We start from the raw sequence: 18,872 nt of genomic DNA on the forward strand, positions 1-18,872 counted from the left end.
CCACCCCCTCCCATTTTTTTTAATTTTTCCCCTTTGCTCCGCTCCTGGCTGTCTCCAAAGCAGTAGCAAATGTGCCATGAGATGATTTATGGCCCCGGGGAGCTGTGGAGGTGCCGGGGAAGCAGCGACGCCCCGCTCGCCGCTCCGCTAATGGCTCCAATAAAATCCAAATCGGCCTTAATGGTTTTAATATTCTTCCCCTCGCAGCTCCGAGGATGGTAATTACAATCAATAGGATGTATTGTCTGAGAATAATATCTGCAAATTCCACAGTCAATTAAAAAAAAACCCCACGCTTGCAGGAGGGGAAAGTGGCTCAGGCAGCTCCGACTTACCCTCACTCGTGCCAGGCTGGGGAGGGGATGGCACTGCTGAGGGAATTGTGCTGCCCACAAAGCTTGTTGCAGGCAGTGGTGATAAAAGCTCATCCCTGCAGCCTCCAGGACTTCTGCAGAAGCCTTTTGTGTGGGTGAGGGTGTGCTGGAGCCTCTTTTTCGTCACTAAAATATTCCTGCGTGTGCTGTGGAGACAGATTGATGCCCGTTATTTGGTCACTTCGGTGGTAAATAGAACAGATCCCACATCAGCACTGGGTCCAGACACATCACTTGGCCCCAGGCAACATTTACAGTGTGTTAGGAACTTAAATTTGGTTCCTTCTGACTTATTTTGTCCTCAAGGTTGTCCTGAGCCAGTGGAGGTGGGCACAGTGCTCCTGCTCTGCTCAGAGCTGGGTGTGATCAGCATCCAGCTGCCCAGGAAGGTCTGCAGAGCACTTGGGGGTGTCCCTGAAAAGCAGAAAAGAAGATCCAGAGCTGGTGGTGACAGTCCTAAACTCACCAGGTGCAGGCTGGAAGAGTTTCAGGTCTGCATTCGGAAAGAGCTGGAAACCTCCTGGAAGTGTTGGAAAGTGTGGCTGTGGCACTTGGGGCCACGGTCTGGAGGTGAATGTGGTGGTGCTGGTTAACAGCTGGACTTGGTGGTCCTAGAGGGACTTTTCCAGCCTTAGTGATTCTGGACTTGATGGTCCTCGAGGGCTTTTCCAACCTTAATGACTCTTGTGATTCTATGGAAAGGCTTTAAGGGCTCAAGCAGGAGATGCCCAAAGCTGGTAGGATGGCATTGATGGCCCAGGTAAATACCTGCTTCTTCTACCTGTGGCTTTATTGGTGTCTCCTCTCACGGCTGCTGGAAGTTTGAAGTGAATTCAAAGCATGTATTGCAGCGTGGGCTGAAAGCTTTAAATAACCTCATAATTGGCCATGGGCAGGGGTCTGGTTTTCCTGGGTCAGAGCAGCTGTCATGAAAGGAGAAATGTGGAGACCAGGTTGGAAAGAGGGAGGAGAGAAATGGAGCCAGGAATGATGTTTCTCCACCCAACAGCTGCTGGTTAAAGCCCTGTGAGAGTGTTGGACTGTCAGGAGCATGAATTGAGATCAAGGACAGACCCTTGGTGGAGAGCTTTGGTCCACCCTGGAGTGCTGTGCCAGCATTTAGGGAGCAAACACGGCCTGGAAGATTGGCAGTGAGTTTGCTCTCACTTCAAATAAGCAATAACTGCTTGATTGAGCTCTCCTGAAGTGTTGGTTTCTTCATCCCCAGCTGATGTGAGGTGTTGTCTTGGCTGGGAGTGCTGGGAGCAGGGAGTGACAGCCGGGGCTTTAATGCCTGGGAGCAATTTTCCCCAGACAAGAGCTGTCAGCCTGTTAACTTCTGACACACTGATTTCCAAAATCAAACTTCTGCCTTGCAGGAAATTGCCTTTCTGTCGTTCCTGCAGCCCAGGGGCCCAGCAGGACCTTCTCTGTCCACCTGACAGCTCTTTTACCTGCTTGATTTGCCCATTTAGCTCTTCACCGGGCAAAGCTGTGATGAAGGAGGTTCCTCAGGGCACTTAATTTGTTTTAAGGCTTTGACACGAAAACAGACCTTTTAACTGGGGAAAATGCCATCATTTGAGCCCAGCTGGAGATCTGCTTTGTGCCAGTGTCCCTGGGGTGGGGACCTGTGGGATGTGTTGCAGGGAATCAGCACAGGGCTGGACTTTGGCCACGTTCCACCCATCTCAAAGGTCAGGGGAGGTGTTAATGAATCCTGCCAGAGTGTGCCATGGCACTGAGCTCGGAAAACATCCCGAGGAATTCTCAATCCCTGTTCCTTGCAGTTGGTAATTACACAGATTGGAGAGAGGTGTGTTTGCTGCTTCCCAAACCAGGCCAGGCAAACCCCCACCATTAATAACCCTGAGCAAAAGCTTTATTTCCATTGCTGCTGCAGAGCCTTGCAGGAAGGAAAGGGCCAAACACTGGGGGTGGCAGCACGTGGGGTCTGTTTGATGGATGATTCTCCTTTATTTGAGTATTTCTGGGATGTGAACTCCTCTGGGTGATGGACCCCTGTGAGCTGGCACTGCTTCTCAGTCGACTGGTAAGTGGATGGTTCCTCAGGGATGTGGAAATCACCAGGAAAAGCTGAGAAAGTTGGGTTGTTTTAACACTAATGGTGTTGCAGCAACAGTAAATGTCCCTTTCATGTGCTTGTGCAATGCTGGGGGATGATATTGGTGATCTGGCTGTGGAAAGGTCTGTTTTAACTCAATATTTTTGGTACTGGGTATGGTAAGTAGCAAGTGTGAAGGATTTTCCAAGGAGAGAAGTGAGTCTTTACGCCAATCAAAAATTTTGATGTCTCAGAACGTGGTTTTGTTGGTGAAATCTTGAACTAAAGGGATTCTGGAGCCCCTCCCCTGCTGCTAATCCTTCAAATTCCCACTCGATCTGAAGTGTCTGGGTTGAAATAGCAGCAGGAATGCTTATTTGCCTGGATAATAATTATGTACTTAATGCATCTATTTCTTGCATATTAGGTGTGATAAATGCAAGGCACTGGGGGTTTAATCCTCAGAACTGACCTGTGCTGTGGAAAAGCTGATATTTTGGCCGTGGATGGAGAGTGTGGATCTGGCAGTGGGGCGGGAGGGGGGGTCTGTAACACCTGGAACTATGGAAAATGCTGCGTGTGGAGAGGGAAATTATGGGCAGAGGGTATTTAAAACCATATAAAAAGAGGTTACTCAGTGCAACTCCAAGCACAGTTGCAGATCTACAGAGGAGCACTCAAATTCCAGGCTCATCCTGACTCCAAAACTAACGGTGACAGTTGTTGCTCAGGGACCTTTCTGCTGAAAATCCTTATTTAAATACTCTAAGTAATGCTTGAAATACCCCCCAAGACCTCACAGAGTGTGTTTATTACCAGCAGAATTGGCTTAGCAGTGATAGGAACAGCAAGAATTACTGTGATTTGTTTCCTTATTCCTCTCTGCCTGGATTTGAGGTTGGAAAATTAAGTGGTTATTTTTCTAAAGTTTGTGTAGAAGCTGGAAAGAAATGACTGGATCCTGGCTATATCCAGGGCATCATTTCTCCTACTCCTAAAACATCAGTAAAAATAAGACTTTTATGATGCTTTTTGAGGGGAAACCCTGTTGAGGAGGAGTGTAAAATTCCTGTGTTAAGTTTGGTACAATCAGCACTGGACGTAAATCTGATTTTTGCAGGTTCTCCCAGTGCCTTACAATAGGTTTTTATTTTCTAAACCGAACAGCTGTTGAAAATAATCACATCATCTGATCAGTTTAGTGTTTTCTACTAAAAATCCAGGAATTCCTATGGATCAGGGGCTGCTTCCCCATCCTCTGCCAGGCAGAGGAACTCGGCTGAGGGTCTCTGGTTCTCCTCCACCAGAGTTTGCTTTATTTTGTCTATTCAATCTTCAAATAATTCTACTTTTTTGAGGGAAGTTTCCTTAGTTAAGAACTAAAAAGGTTTAAAAATATTCCTCCCAGCTCTCCCACCGACCTGGCTGTGAAATCAATCCTGAGCCAGCACAGCTTTGGTGGAAAATGACTTTTCCTCTTGCAATTATCAGCAACTGTTGCCTTAGATGTGAGGTGCTACATAATCCCTCTTCTCCTCAAGGGACTCCAGCTTCTTCCAGCACTTGGATCATTTTTTGGGGTGTTCATCTTTCCCTTTTGTGTCCCAGAAGTGGGAGATCTTATTTATACCCCCCCTGTGGGTTTGCAGCCCAGGGATCTGTAGATCTCCTTCAAATAAGAAAATCACACTAAGGACATTTGTTTCAGCTGCCCTGGGCTTTGTTACAGTGAAATCCGAGGTTTTTGGAGGAAATAGCTGCAATTTGGAAGGGTCAGGGAGGAAAGGGAAGTGCTGGGCTGAGATTTGATCCCCTCTCTGCTGGTAGATGGCAACGTTAAGAAATAAAAGAGAACTATATTAAAGTGCTTAATTCTTTATGCACACAAAAGCTGCTGGTGTGTGTGGCCTGTAGGGAATCGAGATGCTTTTAGTGAGTTATTAAAAATTTAATCTAAACTTTTTATTTCATGTAATTCCTACGTTGGATTTATTAAAGAGGGACTTGGGGAACTAGTAATTCTGTACCTGAGTCATGGATGGTCATCCTCCCCCCTGGCTCCTTGGCTTGAGGGGTGTTTGATGAGCAACTGTTCTTGGTAGTTAAGAAAAAAAAAATAATTAATCAGTGAATCATTCTTCCATCCTGACTCCTCTGTGCTGTGCTTTTGCATTAATGCAGAATATCCAGCTGCTTATTTAGCATTTATCCAGCTGGCCTTCCCTTTCTTCTGCTGCTTTCTCAGCCATTAGTTCTCATTTTCAAAGCATAAAACCAACTTCTGGCTGTGCCTTGCAAAGACCAAAGGGGCCTTTTCTTGAGAGGAAGGCTCCCAGCTTGTTATTCCTGTAGGCTCACCTGGGAGCTGTTGGGAGCAGCAGGGAAACATCCTGTAGCCTTGGGAAAAAAAAACAACAACAAACATCTCCAGGACCCTTTCCCAGTCTCTGCTTCTGGGAAGGGCAAATTAGGTGAAAATCAGGGTCCCTGCAAACTTGGAATACGGCCTTGACCCCTCTTCTCCAGGAATTCCTTTGAGCTGCATCCCAAATGACCAAAATGGATGATATTTCCGTAGATTAAATAATATTTAAATTGCACAAAATAGGTGCTCAGAGCTTGGCCAGTCCTTCCCCCTGTACAAAGGCTGGAGGAACTAAGCTGTTTCCCAGGAAATACCAGTCCAGGCTGTCCACAGGAGATGAGGGTTTCCCACATTTGCAGGTGGAATCAGAGAACATTGTGGGCTTGGAATGGACCTTGAAGTTCCTTGAGTCCCCTGTCCCCATATTGCCATGTAAATTTATATATTTGGCTTGATGTAGAGATGAAAGATGAGATTTTGTGGTGGTGGTGCTGGGCCATTCCCCAGCCCAGATCTCTGCATGGCTTGGTCCAACATGGAGCTGTGTTATCCCCAGGGAATGGCTCCAAGCTCCCATCCTCTCCAGAGCTCCATTTGCAGTCCCTCCTGCTTTGTTCTCCCCACGTTTTCATCCTCATGAAAAGCTTGGGATGTAGAATTAGCTGCAGGTTTGTGTCACTGAAATTGCTGAGACAAATCATAGACACTGGAGAGCTGCTGCAGCCTCCAAAAACCCTTCCAAGGCCTCCAGCATTCCTTTAGGAGGGCTGGAGCTCACAGCCAGTGTAGTGTCTATATAACAATTAACAGTGTTAATGCCTGTTAATTACTCTGATTTTCATGTTTTGCCCTGGACCAAACCAAACTGGAACCCAAATGGAGCAGTTTGAGGTCCGGATCCAGCCCTGCCTTGATTCCCAAGGGGCACCCAGAGATGAGGTGCCTGTGACACAGTAACTGGAGCTTTAGGAAAAGGGGTTTTTTTTCTCTTGTTACATTAATCCATATGGAGGGGAATTAGTAAACATGTAACATAGCACGTGCCTGCTGGAGAAATAACAGTTTCCTGTAAAATAAACTTTCCCCAGGGAAGGCCACCAGAAGGATCCAGGTGCCTTGGACACGCTGTGGCTGTTTCCAGCCTGGAGACGAGTATTCCTTGGAGAACACCCACTGTGGGGAAGCAGAGCCCTCCTGTGCTCCCCAGCACAGCTCCCTGAGAGCTGGGGGACTTTGTTTTGTCCCTTTGAGCTGTAATTGCTCTGCTGCAGCAGCCACAGTTCCCACCTCCCTCTCCTTTTCCTCCCATGCCTCAGGGCTTTGGTGTCGCCCATTCCCTTTCTCCCTTGTCTCCTGGTTTGAGGCCAGACCCAGGCCCAGCTCCACGGGTAGGGTGTCAATCCAACCTCCAGCCCAGCCTTTGCCACCCCAGACAGTGTCCTACACCCATGTGGGACAAGCACAAACAAGGCTCCAGCCAAGGACAAACAGGATCAAGCCGGACATGGAGGGGCTGGAGCGTGTCCAGGGAAGAGAACAGAGCTGGAGAAGGGGCTGGAGCAGCAGGAGCAGCTGAGGGAGCTGGGGGGGCTCAGCCTGGAGAAAAGGAGGCTCAGGGGGGACCTTCTGGCTCTGCAACTCCCTGACAGGAGGGGGGAGCCGGGGGGGGTCGGGCTCTGCTCCCAGGGAACAAGGGACAGGAGGAGAGGGAACGGCCTCAGCTGTGCCAGGGGAGGCTCAGGTTGGATATTGGGAGAATTCCTTCCTGGAAAGGGTTGTCCATCCCTGGCACAGCTGCCCAGGGCAGTGGTGGAGTCCCTGTCCCTGTGGATGTGGCACTTGGGGACATGGGTCAGTGGTGGCCTTGGCAGTGCTGGGAATGGTTGGACTCGGTGATCACAGAGGGCTTTTCCAACCTCAACAATTCTGTGATTCCATGGTCAGTGGCTCTGAGCAAACAGTGGCCATGACTCTGGTTTACAAAGCAGGCCTGGCTGTGGCTTTAGTTTCATGTTAAAAGGTCATTTGTGATCCCTCTGCTCTGGGCTGGCAGCTCCTGGGAGAGCTGATGGAGAGAAGCTGTGCAGCAGAGACACAACAACCTGCTCTGGCTTTTCTTTCCCAGCTCCTTTTGCACTGATAGTTTGGTAAAATCCAGAAACATGATCTCTAATTTCTCTGTAGAGGGAATCTGAGGCCAGAACCAGCCTCTGCTTAATGGCACATCCCGAGGTTGTGCCAACACCTGATTGCTGAGGAGTTCCTGAAGCTTTGCCAAAACATCCCTGGGCTTGTTTGCAGGAGTAGGGCTTATTCCTAGAGCCTGCCCTGGTGATGTAGCGGTGTAATGGTGGATTTAATTCCCTGACATGAAAGGTAGGAGTCCAAAGTGGCATTAAAAGCAGAGAGTGTGGTAGGGCCCGGGATGGAACGAGCACTCCTGCTCCCCTGGCCGTCTGCAGGGGCTGAAATTGGGCCAAGACACAGCTTTATGTGCAGCACTGCTCTCTTTTCTTCTTTACATTTGATTTTTCATTTGTCTTCACGAGTGTTGAAGCACTAAAACCTTATTTCACTGCTTAATTATCATTATTCCTTTTAAACTGGAAAATTACGGTGGAGCAGCGCGCGGAGCCGGAACGCTGTGTGCGTGTTAGTCCTGCTAGAAAAGGGGTTTGGAGACATGAGGGCTGCTCTGGATGAATGGGATGCTTAGAGAAGCTCAGGAGACAGCCCCAGTCATGAGAACAAACAGCAGTTCTCTGGGTTTTGGTCACAGGAACAAGGGGCCACTGTGTGCAAATGCAGCCCCGCTGTGCCGGGGTGACGGATGCTCCCAATCCTGCTCCCAGGTATCTTGAGCATTCCCAGGGATTTTCACATTGGAGGTGCTGGAAAGCTGCAGGCTGAGCTTTGGTGTTCCTCTGTGTTTATATCAATCACAGGCTGCTTGGAGTTGGAAGGGACCTTAAAGCTCATCTTGTTCCATGGGCAGAGACACCTCCCACCCAGGCTGCTCCAAGTTGGCCTCCGACACTTCCAGGGGTGGGGCAGCCACAGGTTCTCTGGGCCTCACCCTGGCAAGAATTTCTTCCTTACTAATGCCTCTGTTGTCCCATGGCTTCATCCTAAGAGAAAACTGCAAGTTGCACCTTCCCCTTTGTGCTCATCCAAATTAATCCTCTGGGAGCCAGCGCTGCCCTTGCTGGGCCCTTCTGCCCTCAGGGACTCCATCGCTCACCTCAAACACTCCATTTGGACACAAAGATGGTGTAAGTGGAAAAAAAATCCAACCCCCAATGTCTACCAACCCCCTGACATGCCTGGCTGCCAATACTGGTCTGATTCCAGCAGACACCTTAAAATGAACCACCCTAAAATGATCTTTATTCCGTGTAAGACTCGCAGAAAACAAGACCCCGTGTTATCAGGAGGAGCTGGAGGCTGCCAGAACAAGAGGAAAAGAATGCCTGAGGTAGAGCAGGAGAGGGGGAGAAATGAGATTTAAGAGACAAGAGTCTTTTCTTGCTCTTATATGGTGCTGCTCTGCCACCAGCAGCAGCCCCGTGGCTCCCTCTCTCCATGACTAATAAGGCTCACTTGGGATCCACCCTTGCTTATCCTGTTATTTTTAGCTTTTTCCAGCTTCATGCTCTCTGTGCCTGCCCTACCGAGGGGGATAACTTCATGTCTTACTTTAAAGACTGGGTTTGGTGTCAGGAAGGAGCAGGAATGGGATTTCTTAGCGCTGATGGAATTGGTTTTGGGGCTGTAAGTGATACCCATTAAGGGTAATCAGCTTTCTGCCCCGGGCTGCTGCAGCACAAGAGGATTATTGGTTTTCCTTTCGCGAGTGACAGTGGGGTTGGGAGGCAAACTGAAAAAAAAATCAGCTTTACAGCCGTTTGTTTAAAGGCTGAAAAGTTAAAATCAACCTGAAGCAGGAGCAGGGCTTTACTCACATTGGACCTGTGTTTGCTCCATCCCATCCTTCCCAAACCCCCTGATCTCAGCAGTGTCAGGGATTGAACTTCTCTGAAGGATTATTGGTTTGGGGAGTGTTGTGTGCATGGTATAAGTAAACTCCCCCCAAAAAGGTGGATTTCTGGCACTAAGCTTGGAATTAATGGGGATCTGCCTTCAGAGCTGTGGCAAAAATCCACAATTTCTGTCCTGCCCACGACTCAGAGGAAGGTTTGTCCCTGCAAACTCACTCTTTTCTTGAGGAAGCGTTTAAAGGGCACACAGTCACCTGTTTGCACCAGTATATTCATATTGATGGGCTTTGCCTCTGCTTGAAAAGGAAACTTTTCATTCCACGGTGCGTTTGTGACCCGGGTGTGTTTATTCTTCAGCCTGCAAGTCCCTGCTCTGGGCTTTTTATCGCCCGTTTTGCAATTCAAATGAGCTGTAAAATAAAGCCAGCCCAGAAATAAGCCCTCTCAGCTGTTCCCAACTGGAAAGCAGGAGGGGAATGGAAAGGGATAGATGACCTCGAGGCACCCCCGCGGCAGGATAATCCCATCCCCACCCCCAGATGTTGCCCTCTGGCTCCTGTGGGGTCACAGCCTTATTTATAAGTGATATCTCTTATTTATAAGTGATAACTCAGCCCCTGATTTTTGCTGCAGGATGAAATAAGTGCAGCCCCGTTGTACAGGGCACACGAAAAAGGAATTAATCACCTGTATTTAAATGCAGGTTGTGCTGCTCTGCCTGTCTGCAGTTCCAGGGATTTTTGCCAGAATTAAAAGGGCTTAATATTTCATCCAGAAATTACTTTTGGCCCCAGACCAGTGGCTTAATGGTTTCTAAGTGTTGGGCATGGGATGTGGGATTTCTGCCTCCAACTCAGCAACACTTCCACATAATTCCTGCTGTCCCAGGAAGGTGAAGGCCACCCTGTCCTTCATCCTCTCAGGGAAAATCTCTCTCTTGTCCTGCCGTTTTTCCCCTCTTCTCTCTTACTCCTGGAAAAATACATTAATTCTCTCTGCTGCTGTTAAAATGTGTGTCATGGGGCCCACTGCAGCTTTATTTTTTTCAAATATGTTTTTGAAAATAACAAATTTAATATTTGAAAAACGAAAATAAATAAGTGGGGAGAAGAAGGATAGGGAATCTTGTCTGTGAGCTGCATGTGCTGACCATGGATTTGAAAATACATAACTGGGTTATTAGGGCAGTGAAAAACTTCTATTAAATTTGGTATCAAAAGAGATCAGATGAAGATGTTCCTCACAGCTCACACTTTAATGATTTTCAGCTATTCTGTGTCAATATTTATAAAGCTGCAGCTTTGGGAATATTTCATGGAAGATTTCAGATGGTTTTGGGAGCTGATGGGTATCAGGATTCTCCAAGCCCAGGCTTGGAGCAGAAAACAGGATTTAGAGGTGAAGTCAGGGGGTCTCCTTGATTGCAGGGTGGTGTGGATGCCCTGGCTGATGGTGCCAGGCTGCTCCTGGTGAAGGCAGGGGGTGAGTCGGGCACAGCTGGTGCAGCAGGACTGGGAATGCTGCTGGGAGCAGCTGTCCCTGAGCTGGATTGGCACATCAGCTGCAGGGAGGGAGGATGGCTGAGCTTTGAGTTCAGTTCAGCTCGGGCAAATATCACCCAGCCCAACCCCTCTGCTTTCCCAGGATGCAGGGCACTGTGTGTGCCAGCCAAAAATGGGGAAAGTTGGGTTGTAGCTGATGGGATTTGCTACAAATCCACTCCCAAGTGGGGTAGAAATAGTGCTGCAGAGTGAGGTGGGTTGGGATATTTGAATTTATTGCTGCTGACACCAAACCTGACAGGTTTGCCTTGTCCTGCTGAAGAGCTTGTGTTGTCCATAAGCATTCTGGGAATATTGCATTTCCCCAAGAATATTTTATTTTTAACCATATAAATCACATTGCAAGGAGGCAGCTGGAGCTTTGCTGTTCTGTATCCTCACATTCTCTAGGTGCTGGTAGGTTAAATGGTTCGTGGAATCAGGGAATGGTTTGGGTTGGAAGGGACCTTAAAGGTCATCCAGTCCCAAACCCCTGCCATGGGCAGGGACACCTTCCACTAGCCCAGGTTGCTCCAACCTGGCCTTGGGCACTTCCAGGGATCCAGAGGCAGCCACAGCTTCTCTGGGCAACCTGTGCCAGGGCCTCGCCACCCTCCCAGGGAAGGATTTATTCCTAATATCCAGTGTAAATCCACCTTTCTGTAGCTTAAAACCATTCCCCTTGTCCTGTCACTCTTGTTCCCAGTCCCTCTCCAGCTCTCCTGGAGCCCCTGTAGGCACTGGAAGCAGCTCCAAGGTTTCCCTGGAGCCTTCCTCTCTCCACTCATTAGCAGTGAGTGCTTGGTGGGCTCATACCTGCTCCTCATCATCCTGTAAATTCTCTATTAAACATGTGTGATCCAGCTCATAAATTGCCCAATTAAAAATTCAGCCTGTGTGGTACCAGTGAGCCTCCCTGAATGGGGTTCATGGAAAAATCTGGTTGTTTTCCCTGTGATTTGTCGCTTTTATGTCACCAGAGAGTTATAAATACTTGTGTGGCTTAAATGATTCCCTCCAGTTCCCTGTTTGACATCCTGTGCATCAGAGGAATCAGGATGTGGAATTGCTGTATCCTTCTGTTCCGTGTTCTGAGGGAAGAGAAAATCGTGGTTTGATTATGTATTATGTATTTTTATCCTAAATTAATCAGCTGGTCCCCCTGTTCTTCTTGAGGGGAGTTGTTAAGGTGCTGCTTGGAAAGGACTCCAGAAACCTCCAGGGAAGTAAAAGGGGCATAGAAGAGGGAAGGACATTGGGCTCTTAAGTCATTGGAGATTTATCCTCTCATAGAGCAGAGTAACACATCCAAAATGATGGCAAAGCCCTCAGCATCATCTTCCTTAAATAAAAAAGTAATAGTCTAAAACATTATCCATGGGTGTAATCCAAACAAATGCTCCCCTTTCAAGCAGATGTCTAGTATTAACTGATTAAAAATAATCTCTTTTCTCTTTATTTTTCTTGCTGGATTTAAACCCTGGGAAAGCTTTAGCTTGGCTTAAAGAGGAGCTAAATCCCTCACTCCCAGGAAATCATCAGCAAATAAAGCTGAAATCCTGGGATGCTGTGTTTCATTCCTGGTTCCCTGTGAGCTCGTTGTGTTTGGGCAAGTCCATGGACACGGGGGCAGCAGGAGCATCTCCCTCTGCTGGGATGGGCTGTTATCCCAGAGGAGGCCACGGAGATGCTCCAAGGGCTGGAGCCCCTCTGCTCTGGAGCCAGGCTGGGAGAGCTGGGGGGGTTCACCTGGAGGAGAGAAGGCTCCAGGGAGAGCTGAGAGCCCCTTCCAGGGCCTAAAGGGTCTCCAGGAGAGCTGGAGAGGGACTGGGGACAAGGGATGGAGGGACAGGACACAGGGAATGGCTTCCCACTGGCAGAGAGTTAGATGGGATATTGGGAAGGAATTCCTGGCTGTGAGGCTGGCGAGGCCCTGACACAGGCTGCCCAGAGAAGCTGTGGCTGCCCCTGGATCCCTGGAAGTGCCCAAGGCCAGGTTGGAGCAACCTGGGCTGGTGGAAGGTGTCCCTGCTCATGGCAGGGGTTTGGGACTAGGCAGTCTCTAAGGTGCTTTCCAACCCAAGCCATTCTGTGATTCTGTGAAAATCAAAACAGTGTTTTCCCAGGTGTTCAGCTCCTCCCTTATTTTTCCCTGTTATTTTGAGACTGGGAAAAAATAAACAAATAAATAAAAAAGCCTGTTAATTCAGCCTGGCTTTTTGCATGAGCTGGAGGGGTTGGCCAGTCCCAGCCTGAAAAATAAACCTTCCCAGCTGATAAGGCCCCTGGAGGAATGACCGTGGGCAGGAAAACCTTTGTGGTGTTTCCCTGGGAGAGCAGGAATGCCGTGCCTCTCCTGCCTTATGGAACAAACAGCCGCTCCTGCCCTTTTCCTCCCCATCCCAAAGCCCCGGGGGTGCGGGGCTGTGTCAGTCCCTGCAGCTGGTGGGGGGTTCGGGCACAGAGCACGACACGTGTGTGTAAAAATAAATGTGTGGGACAGCGAGAAAAGAGAAACACGTCAGGAAAAGGGCTGGCTGCGGCTTCCCGGTGAGTAATCCGGCCGGGCTGCTTCCCTTCCCTCCCCTCCCACGGGTGCCCTCTCTCCCAGGCACTGGGAACGGGAGGGTTTGGCTTCGCTGCACGGCTTTATTCTTTCCAAGGAGTGTTTTCCCCCCAGCGGGAATGATGATGGGAGAGCCGATAACCCCGGTGTGTCCCTCCCTCTGCCCTGTTAATGATTTCCTTGGACCCGGGGCAGAGGTGCAGCAGCCAGGGAAAGCAGAAGGCTGGGATGGGGGCAGGCAGGGACAGCCTGGCAGGGGGAATTCTGCTGCCTGCCTTTGCCTCCCTGAAAACAGGGCTGTTGGAGATGGGCAGCACTTGGGATGTGCCATGGAGGCTTAAAAAAAAAAAAATCCTCAAAGTACGTGCACAGAATCAGAAATTCTATGTTTTCCCCCAGAACTGGGGATACCAGGTGTTTTCTCCTTCCATAGATGGATAATTAATGAAATCCTGTTGTTCACTGCAGGAATTGGAGTGTCTGGTAGAGCTGTGTGGTTTTGATCTGTGTGTCCATGGGGAGGAGGAGCAGGGATGCTGCTGCCCGTGCCATGGGATTGAATTCCTTGTGTCCTCACCCCTGCAGGCATCCAGGACATCAGGCCTGGCCCGTTCCTGGTGTCACCTCCCCTGCAGGTCCGGGCTGGGGGACTGAGCCAGGACAGCCCCTGTCCCTGAGCAGCATCTCTATGGACCCTCTGGAGGAGCCCTGGAGGGGTTTTGGAGGGAAGAGTTTCATGCCAGAGTTGTGTCAGACCCCGTGGAGATGTTCTCCAGGCCTTCCTGAACCACATGTTTCTTGTTCTGAGCTGGTTTGGGCAAAGCTTTGGGAAAACTTGTCAGGTTGTCTCCTCAGTGGTAAAAGACCCCCAAATCAGAGGGTGACCCGATAAGAAATGCAAACCAGGCAGTGCAGGTACCCCCTGATTTTCTCTTCCCAGCTGAGAAGGGGCTGTTGGGGGCATTCCCTGGGGCTTCCCACTGGGTTGTGTCTCCAAGGATATCAGCAGCACGTGTTCCCTGCCTTCATCCAGGAGCAGTTTCCCAGTGACCCACCTGGAGAGCTGCCAGGAGCCTTTCACTCAACGTAATCACCCCCTGCTTTAATTATTACCTGCCTTCCCACCTCATTTCTGCAAGGATCATGCAAATGGATACAGGGCAGAGGAGCAAATCCAGAGGCTGAGGATAATCCCTGGCCCTTTCCACCTCCATCCCAGGCTCATCCTGGAGGGAAGAGCTTTGCTGCAGACAGGTGGCTTTGCTGCAGCAGGTGAACGTGGCTCTCTCTGGGGTCATTTTTCCAAAGGAATCAGCTATTTAATAATTTGGGGGGTTCATCCCATGCCACACCAGGTTGGTGCAGTCCCCACTGGGATCAGCTCTGAGTCACCACTGTTATAGATAGATCAGCATGTGGGAAGTAGGGGGGGGGAATTTTGGGAGTTTTCCTTGTGATGCACAAAATAAATGGCATTAGAGTTTATGTAATGCAGGGAGCTGCTTTTAGCTCGCCACAGATACTTCTGCAAAGCAAGCCCAAGGTTATATGGTATATTTAATTTATATTTATTTTATTATTTATGGTATATTTAAAACTGGAGATGTTTTATTTTGATGGGGTTTTTTGAATTTTATTTTAATGTTTGGAAACAGCAAAACATGTTTTATTACCCAGGTGGTTGAGTGGGATTCTCTGCAGTAAAAACCAGGCAGTGACTTCATCCTCTCTTAGAAACTTATGCAGAATATATTATTTTTTTTTCTTTTTAAAGGAAATATCTGGGGTTTTTTTTGAAAGCTTTCCTGCTGTAGGGCAGAGGGCACTGGGGAGGAGGGTCTGGGGGTTCTCTCCATCCATGTCCCAGCTGCACAGGGACTCCAGGGACTCTCCATGCATCCGCCCACGGCTGCTCCAGCCTGTTTGTGCTGGTGGGAAGCTGGGAGAGCTGGAAAAGCTGGGGCAGAGCGATGATCCTACAAAGGCCTTTTTTTTTCTAAAGGCACATCTGGTGTGGGGAATCAAATCTGAGCTGTGAGCAAGTGTGTCTGGATTTCACAGTCATGTGCGTCCCTGCAGCTGGGACTGGGAGCAGGATAAAGCCCTATTTGCCTAAGGAAGGGAGGGGAAGGCCTGGAATTCCTGCTGGTGGCTGGTGCCTGCCTGGGTGAGAGTGCCCAGTGCACGGGGTGAGCCCAAACCTGTCGCTTTCTGGGTGTTTTCGTGCCCCTTGGATGGGCTGTATCCAGCCAAAATTAGGAACTGAACACGAGACTTGCTGAGTCCTCATCCCCAACCATGGCCAGGGCCAGAACAGCCCCAAGCTCTTGTAAACGGGGCTGGGGGGGTTCGTGCTGAGGTTGGAAAAGACCTCCAAGATCATCAGTTCCAACCTTTGAATACCTCCAAGCCCATTAAACCATATTGTGAAGTATCCTCTCTTTTTCTGAGCACTTCCAGGGATGGTGACTCCACCACCTCCCTGGGAACCTGTTCCAGTGCTTCCCCACTCCCTCAGGGAAGAAATTTTCCTGATATCCAACCTGAACCTCCCCAGGCTCAACTTAGGGCCGTTTCCCCTTGTCCCGTGGATTTCCCTGGATCCCAAAGCAGGTCGGGGGTGCGGTGGGGGCCCGGCCCAGGGGGTTGCCCTGGCAGAGCTGCCGTTCCCTCTCTGCGGGCTGGAGAAGGTATAAATAGCCGGGAATGTAGGGCAGAGCCTCTGCCGGCAAATCCCGCGCGGGATCGCTGTGGCAGAAGGCAGCGGGAAGGTGCCTGTTCGCCCTTATCTGAGGTGTCTTCGGGCAGCTGGTGCCTCGCAGCCGCGATCCATCACCCGCGGGGCCGCTCCCGCACCCGGGGGCTCGGGGGGGCCGGACCCGCGGCTGCCGCAGCATCGCCCGGGGGTGTTTGGGGGGGTTGTTTCGGGAGTGTTTCCCATAGCGCAGTGTCCGCGGCGGGTGTTTGGGGTATTTTTCCCCCTTTCCCCGCGGAGGATCGCGGCTGCCCCGGCCCTGCCCGGCCCCCCCCGCGCTGCGTGTGCGGGCGGAGGCGGGACCGGCCGCGGCCCCCCCGCGCTCCCCGGGGCCGCTGCGCAGGCGGAGCAGCGCGGCCGCATCCATCTTACCGGCTGGCCCGGGCTGCAGCCTCCTCCCCAGCCTCCTCCTCCCCAGCCTCCTCCTCCTCCTCCCCCGCCGGGGCTGCGGGCGCTGCCGGCGGGGCGGCAGCGGCGGATGATGCACCGAGATGGTTCACCAGGAAAACTGCTCCTACCAGGTAAGGGACGAGCGCGGCCTGACCCCCCCCCAGCCCCGAGCAGCCCCCCCAGCCCGGGGCCAGCCCCGTTCCAGCCGGGGGGGGCTCGGGGGCTGCGGCAGCGCGGGCGGCCGGGCCGGGCTGGCACCGTGGGCTCCGGCCCCGCCGCTCCCCGGGGGGAGTCAGAGCGGCCGCGGGGCTTTTGTGCTCGCCATGTGATGCTCGGGGGCGCAGCGGGGCCGGGGATGTGCTGCCGACATCCTGCTGCCTGCCCGCGCCCCGCTGCCTGCACCCGCTCCCTGCCTGCACCCGCTCCCTGCCTGCGCCCCGCTCACTGCCTGCACCCCGCTCACTGCCTGCACCCCACTCCTTGCCTGCATCCCGCTGCCTGCCTGCATCCCGCTGCCTGTATCGCGCTCCCTGCCTGTATCCCGCTCCCTGCCTGTATCCCTTCCTGCCTGGATGGAGCCGCTCCCTGCGGTTTGGCGCTCCCGGAGCTGCCGCAGGAGAGTGATGTCAGGTTTAGAGCAGAATATCATTTCCTGCGCTTCCCAGACTGATCCAGGCGGGAGAGCTGCCCCGCGGGATGGGTATTCCCGGGCTGCAGCCCGGTCGCGGTTCGTAGTTTCTGCTAAATAATCTCTGTAAGAGCTGGTGTTGTTTTGGGGATGAGAATTGCTCCGTCTGAGCATCCACCGCGGCCGCCCCCATCCTTGGGGGGTCCCTGGGGTGGTGGGGGCGGCAGCAGCGACCCCGTGTTTGGGGAACATCAGGATTATTTCCGTGGAGCGAGTGAGAGTTGGGGTGGGCTGTTGTTGTGGCTTCGTTTCCCTCTGAAGAGAGGGTGGGTCCTGGTGAGTGCACCTGCCCAAGAAAGGGCACCTTTAGGGTCTGGATGGCACGTTTAGGGGTGGCATCTGGGTGGCTCGATGACACAGGTGGATTATTAAAGGCACAAACATCTGTCCCTCTGCCACGGCGATGCTGAGAAATGCGTTTTCCTACGAGCACCGAGTGTGTTGTGCAAAACACCCATTCCCAGGAATTCACGGAGCTGGACCCTCAGCAAACAGGGCCTTGCCCAGCACAGCATCTCATCCTCATTTTCCCACCCCCACCTCATTTAATTCCAACTTCAGTCTGTGTTTCACAACAAAATATCTCACACTGCAAAATACATCAGAAAGGGAAAATACACAGAACATTTGTATGTGCAGACAGAAGAGCTGAAAGGATTTTTCACTGAGTATTTTCAGCCTAGCAAATGCTTGTGGAAGTGAATTTCCATTTTTAGCTGCTTTGGGGGGGGGGGGGGGGGAATAAAAAATCCTGGGTTGTGAGGTTTTTTTCCAGCCTCCCTTTTAGGGGAGCTGATTTCCCTGCAGCTCCGAGCCTGTTGCTCTCGATAAATGGTGCCATTGTTTGGGAGCAGCGGATGTTTTCCCAGCATACTCGGGTTAAAGGTTGGGCATTGTTTCCCGGGTGGAAGCTGGGCCGTGGTGGTGGGCGAGGGCTGATGATGGTGATGATGATGATGGTGACGGTGACGATGCTGAGCTGCAGCACGGGCCTGGCCGGGATCCCTGCGTGCTCATGCACCGGCTCTCTCTGCAGTGCTGCTGCTTCCCTCTGCTTTCGTGCCCTGCTTGTTTATGGGTTGCTTCCTCCCCTCCAAACCAGTAAATATTAGAGTGAAACCAGCCAGAAAACACACAAATCCGAGAAAAAAAAATAAAAATCCATGTCTTCGAATGCAATCTGTTCCAAACCCTTCCTCCAGCGCTGCAGAGATTAGGAGCAACCCCAGCCCCCTCCCAAAGCCATTATCCCAAAGGCAGGGTTCTAATCCTTTTGTGGCCAGCAATCCCGGGTTTGGGATCACACTGGAAGCCAGCAATGATGGGATTTTGGTGGCTGCCCCGGGGGGGGGGACAGTGGCAGTGTGTGTGATCTGCTCCCCTCCTTGCTTTGAAGCTGCTAAATAAACAAAATATTAATCAAAGGGAGCAACGAGGCAGCGCATGGGAAAACTTGGAAACGTGTTTGTTTTGAAGGAATTCGGCAGAAAAACTCTGGTGACACCAGATCACAGCTGGGACACGGGATGTGTGGCAGGGAGGGTGCTGGGGATGAGGCAGGTGCTGAGGAAGAGGACGGTGTTTGTGTTGTGTGCCCCAAAATCCCTCAATGCCCCTGTAAAGGAGCTGCCACTGCTGCTCTGGGAAGCGCAGGTGGGCCCTCCTGGGGTTTTGGCTGTAGCTGAGGCAGGTGGGTTGCTTAAATTTAGGCCAGATCCTCTGTTCTTTGGAGATCCCAGCATCCTTTCCTGCAGTCACACAGGCTGCTGCTCTCCGTGCCGTGGATTTCTCTCTGAGCTGTGTCTCTTTTCTTATTTATACCCATTTATTTCCCCACGTCAAGCATTTTGTTTAGGGCTCTGTAATTTCTCCTGCAGCTTGCCCAGAAAACCATCAGCTCGTGCAGGTTGAGGGATGTTTTGTGAGGTCCAGAAGGAAGGTCCAGCCTGCAAATCCAGGCTTTAGCACAGAACTCAAGGTTTTATTTGGCTGCATGTCTCAGCTGGGCTTTGCTGGCCCACAGCCTTAGCCAGGGCTTCAGTTTGCTTTGTAAATGTGTGTTTTCAGCTCTGCCTGACGGATCCATCTCTGCATGGAGCAGAACTGGGCTCTCCAGGCTCTTTATCCGTG

The 18,872-nt window shown here is 51.2% G+C and overlaps 1 protein-coding gene across 4 annotated transcripts in view; it reads left to right on the top strand.

The window, feature by feature from the left end:
- Nucleotides 1–18,872, top strand: part of SCHIP1 (schwannomin interacting protein 1) — a 134,264-nt gene that overhangs the window by 100,834 nt on the left and 14,558 nt on the right. Inside the window, exon 1 of one of the 4 annotated variants that reach the window (XM_064665748.1) lies at nt 15,998–16,185. The exons of the other annotated variants lie outside the window; for them this stretch is intronic. Coding sequence (XP_064521818.1) covers nt 16,156–16,185 — 30 coding nt within the window. The 5' untranslated portion in view covers nt 15,998–16,155. Of the gene's footprint in view, nt 1–15,997; nt 16,186–18,872 lie in introns of those variants that run through there. 4 annotated transcript variants of the gene reach the window in all.

The sequence above is a fragment of the Pseudopipra pipra genome, chromosome 10 (genome assembly GCF_036250125.1).
Source record: "Pseudopipra pipra isolate bDixPip1 chromosome 10, bDixPip1.hap1, whole genome shotgun sequence".
Classification (NCBI taxonomy): domain Eukaryota; kingdom Metazoa; phylum Chordata; class Aves; order Passeriformes; family Pipridae; genus Pseudopipra; species Pseudopipra pipra.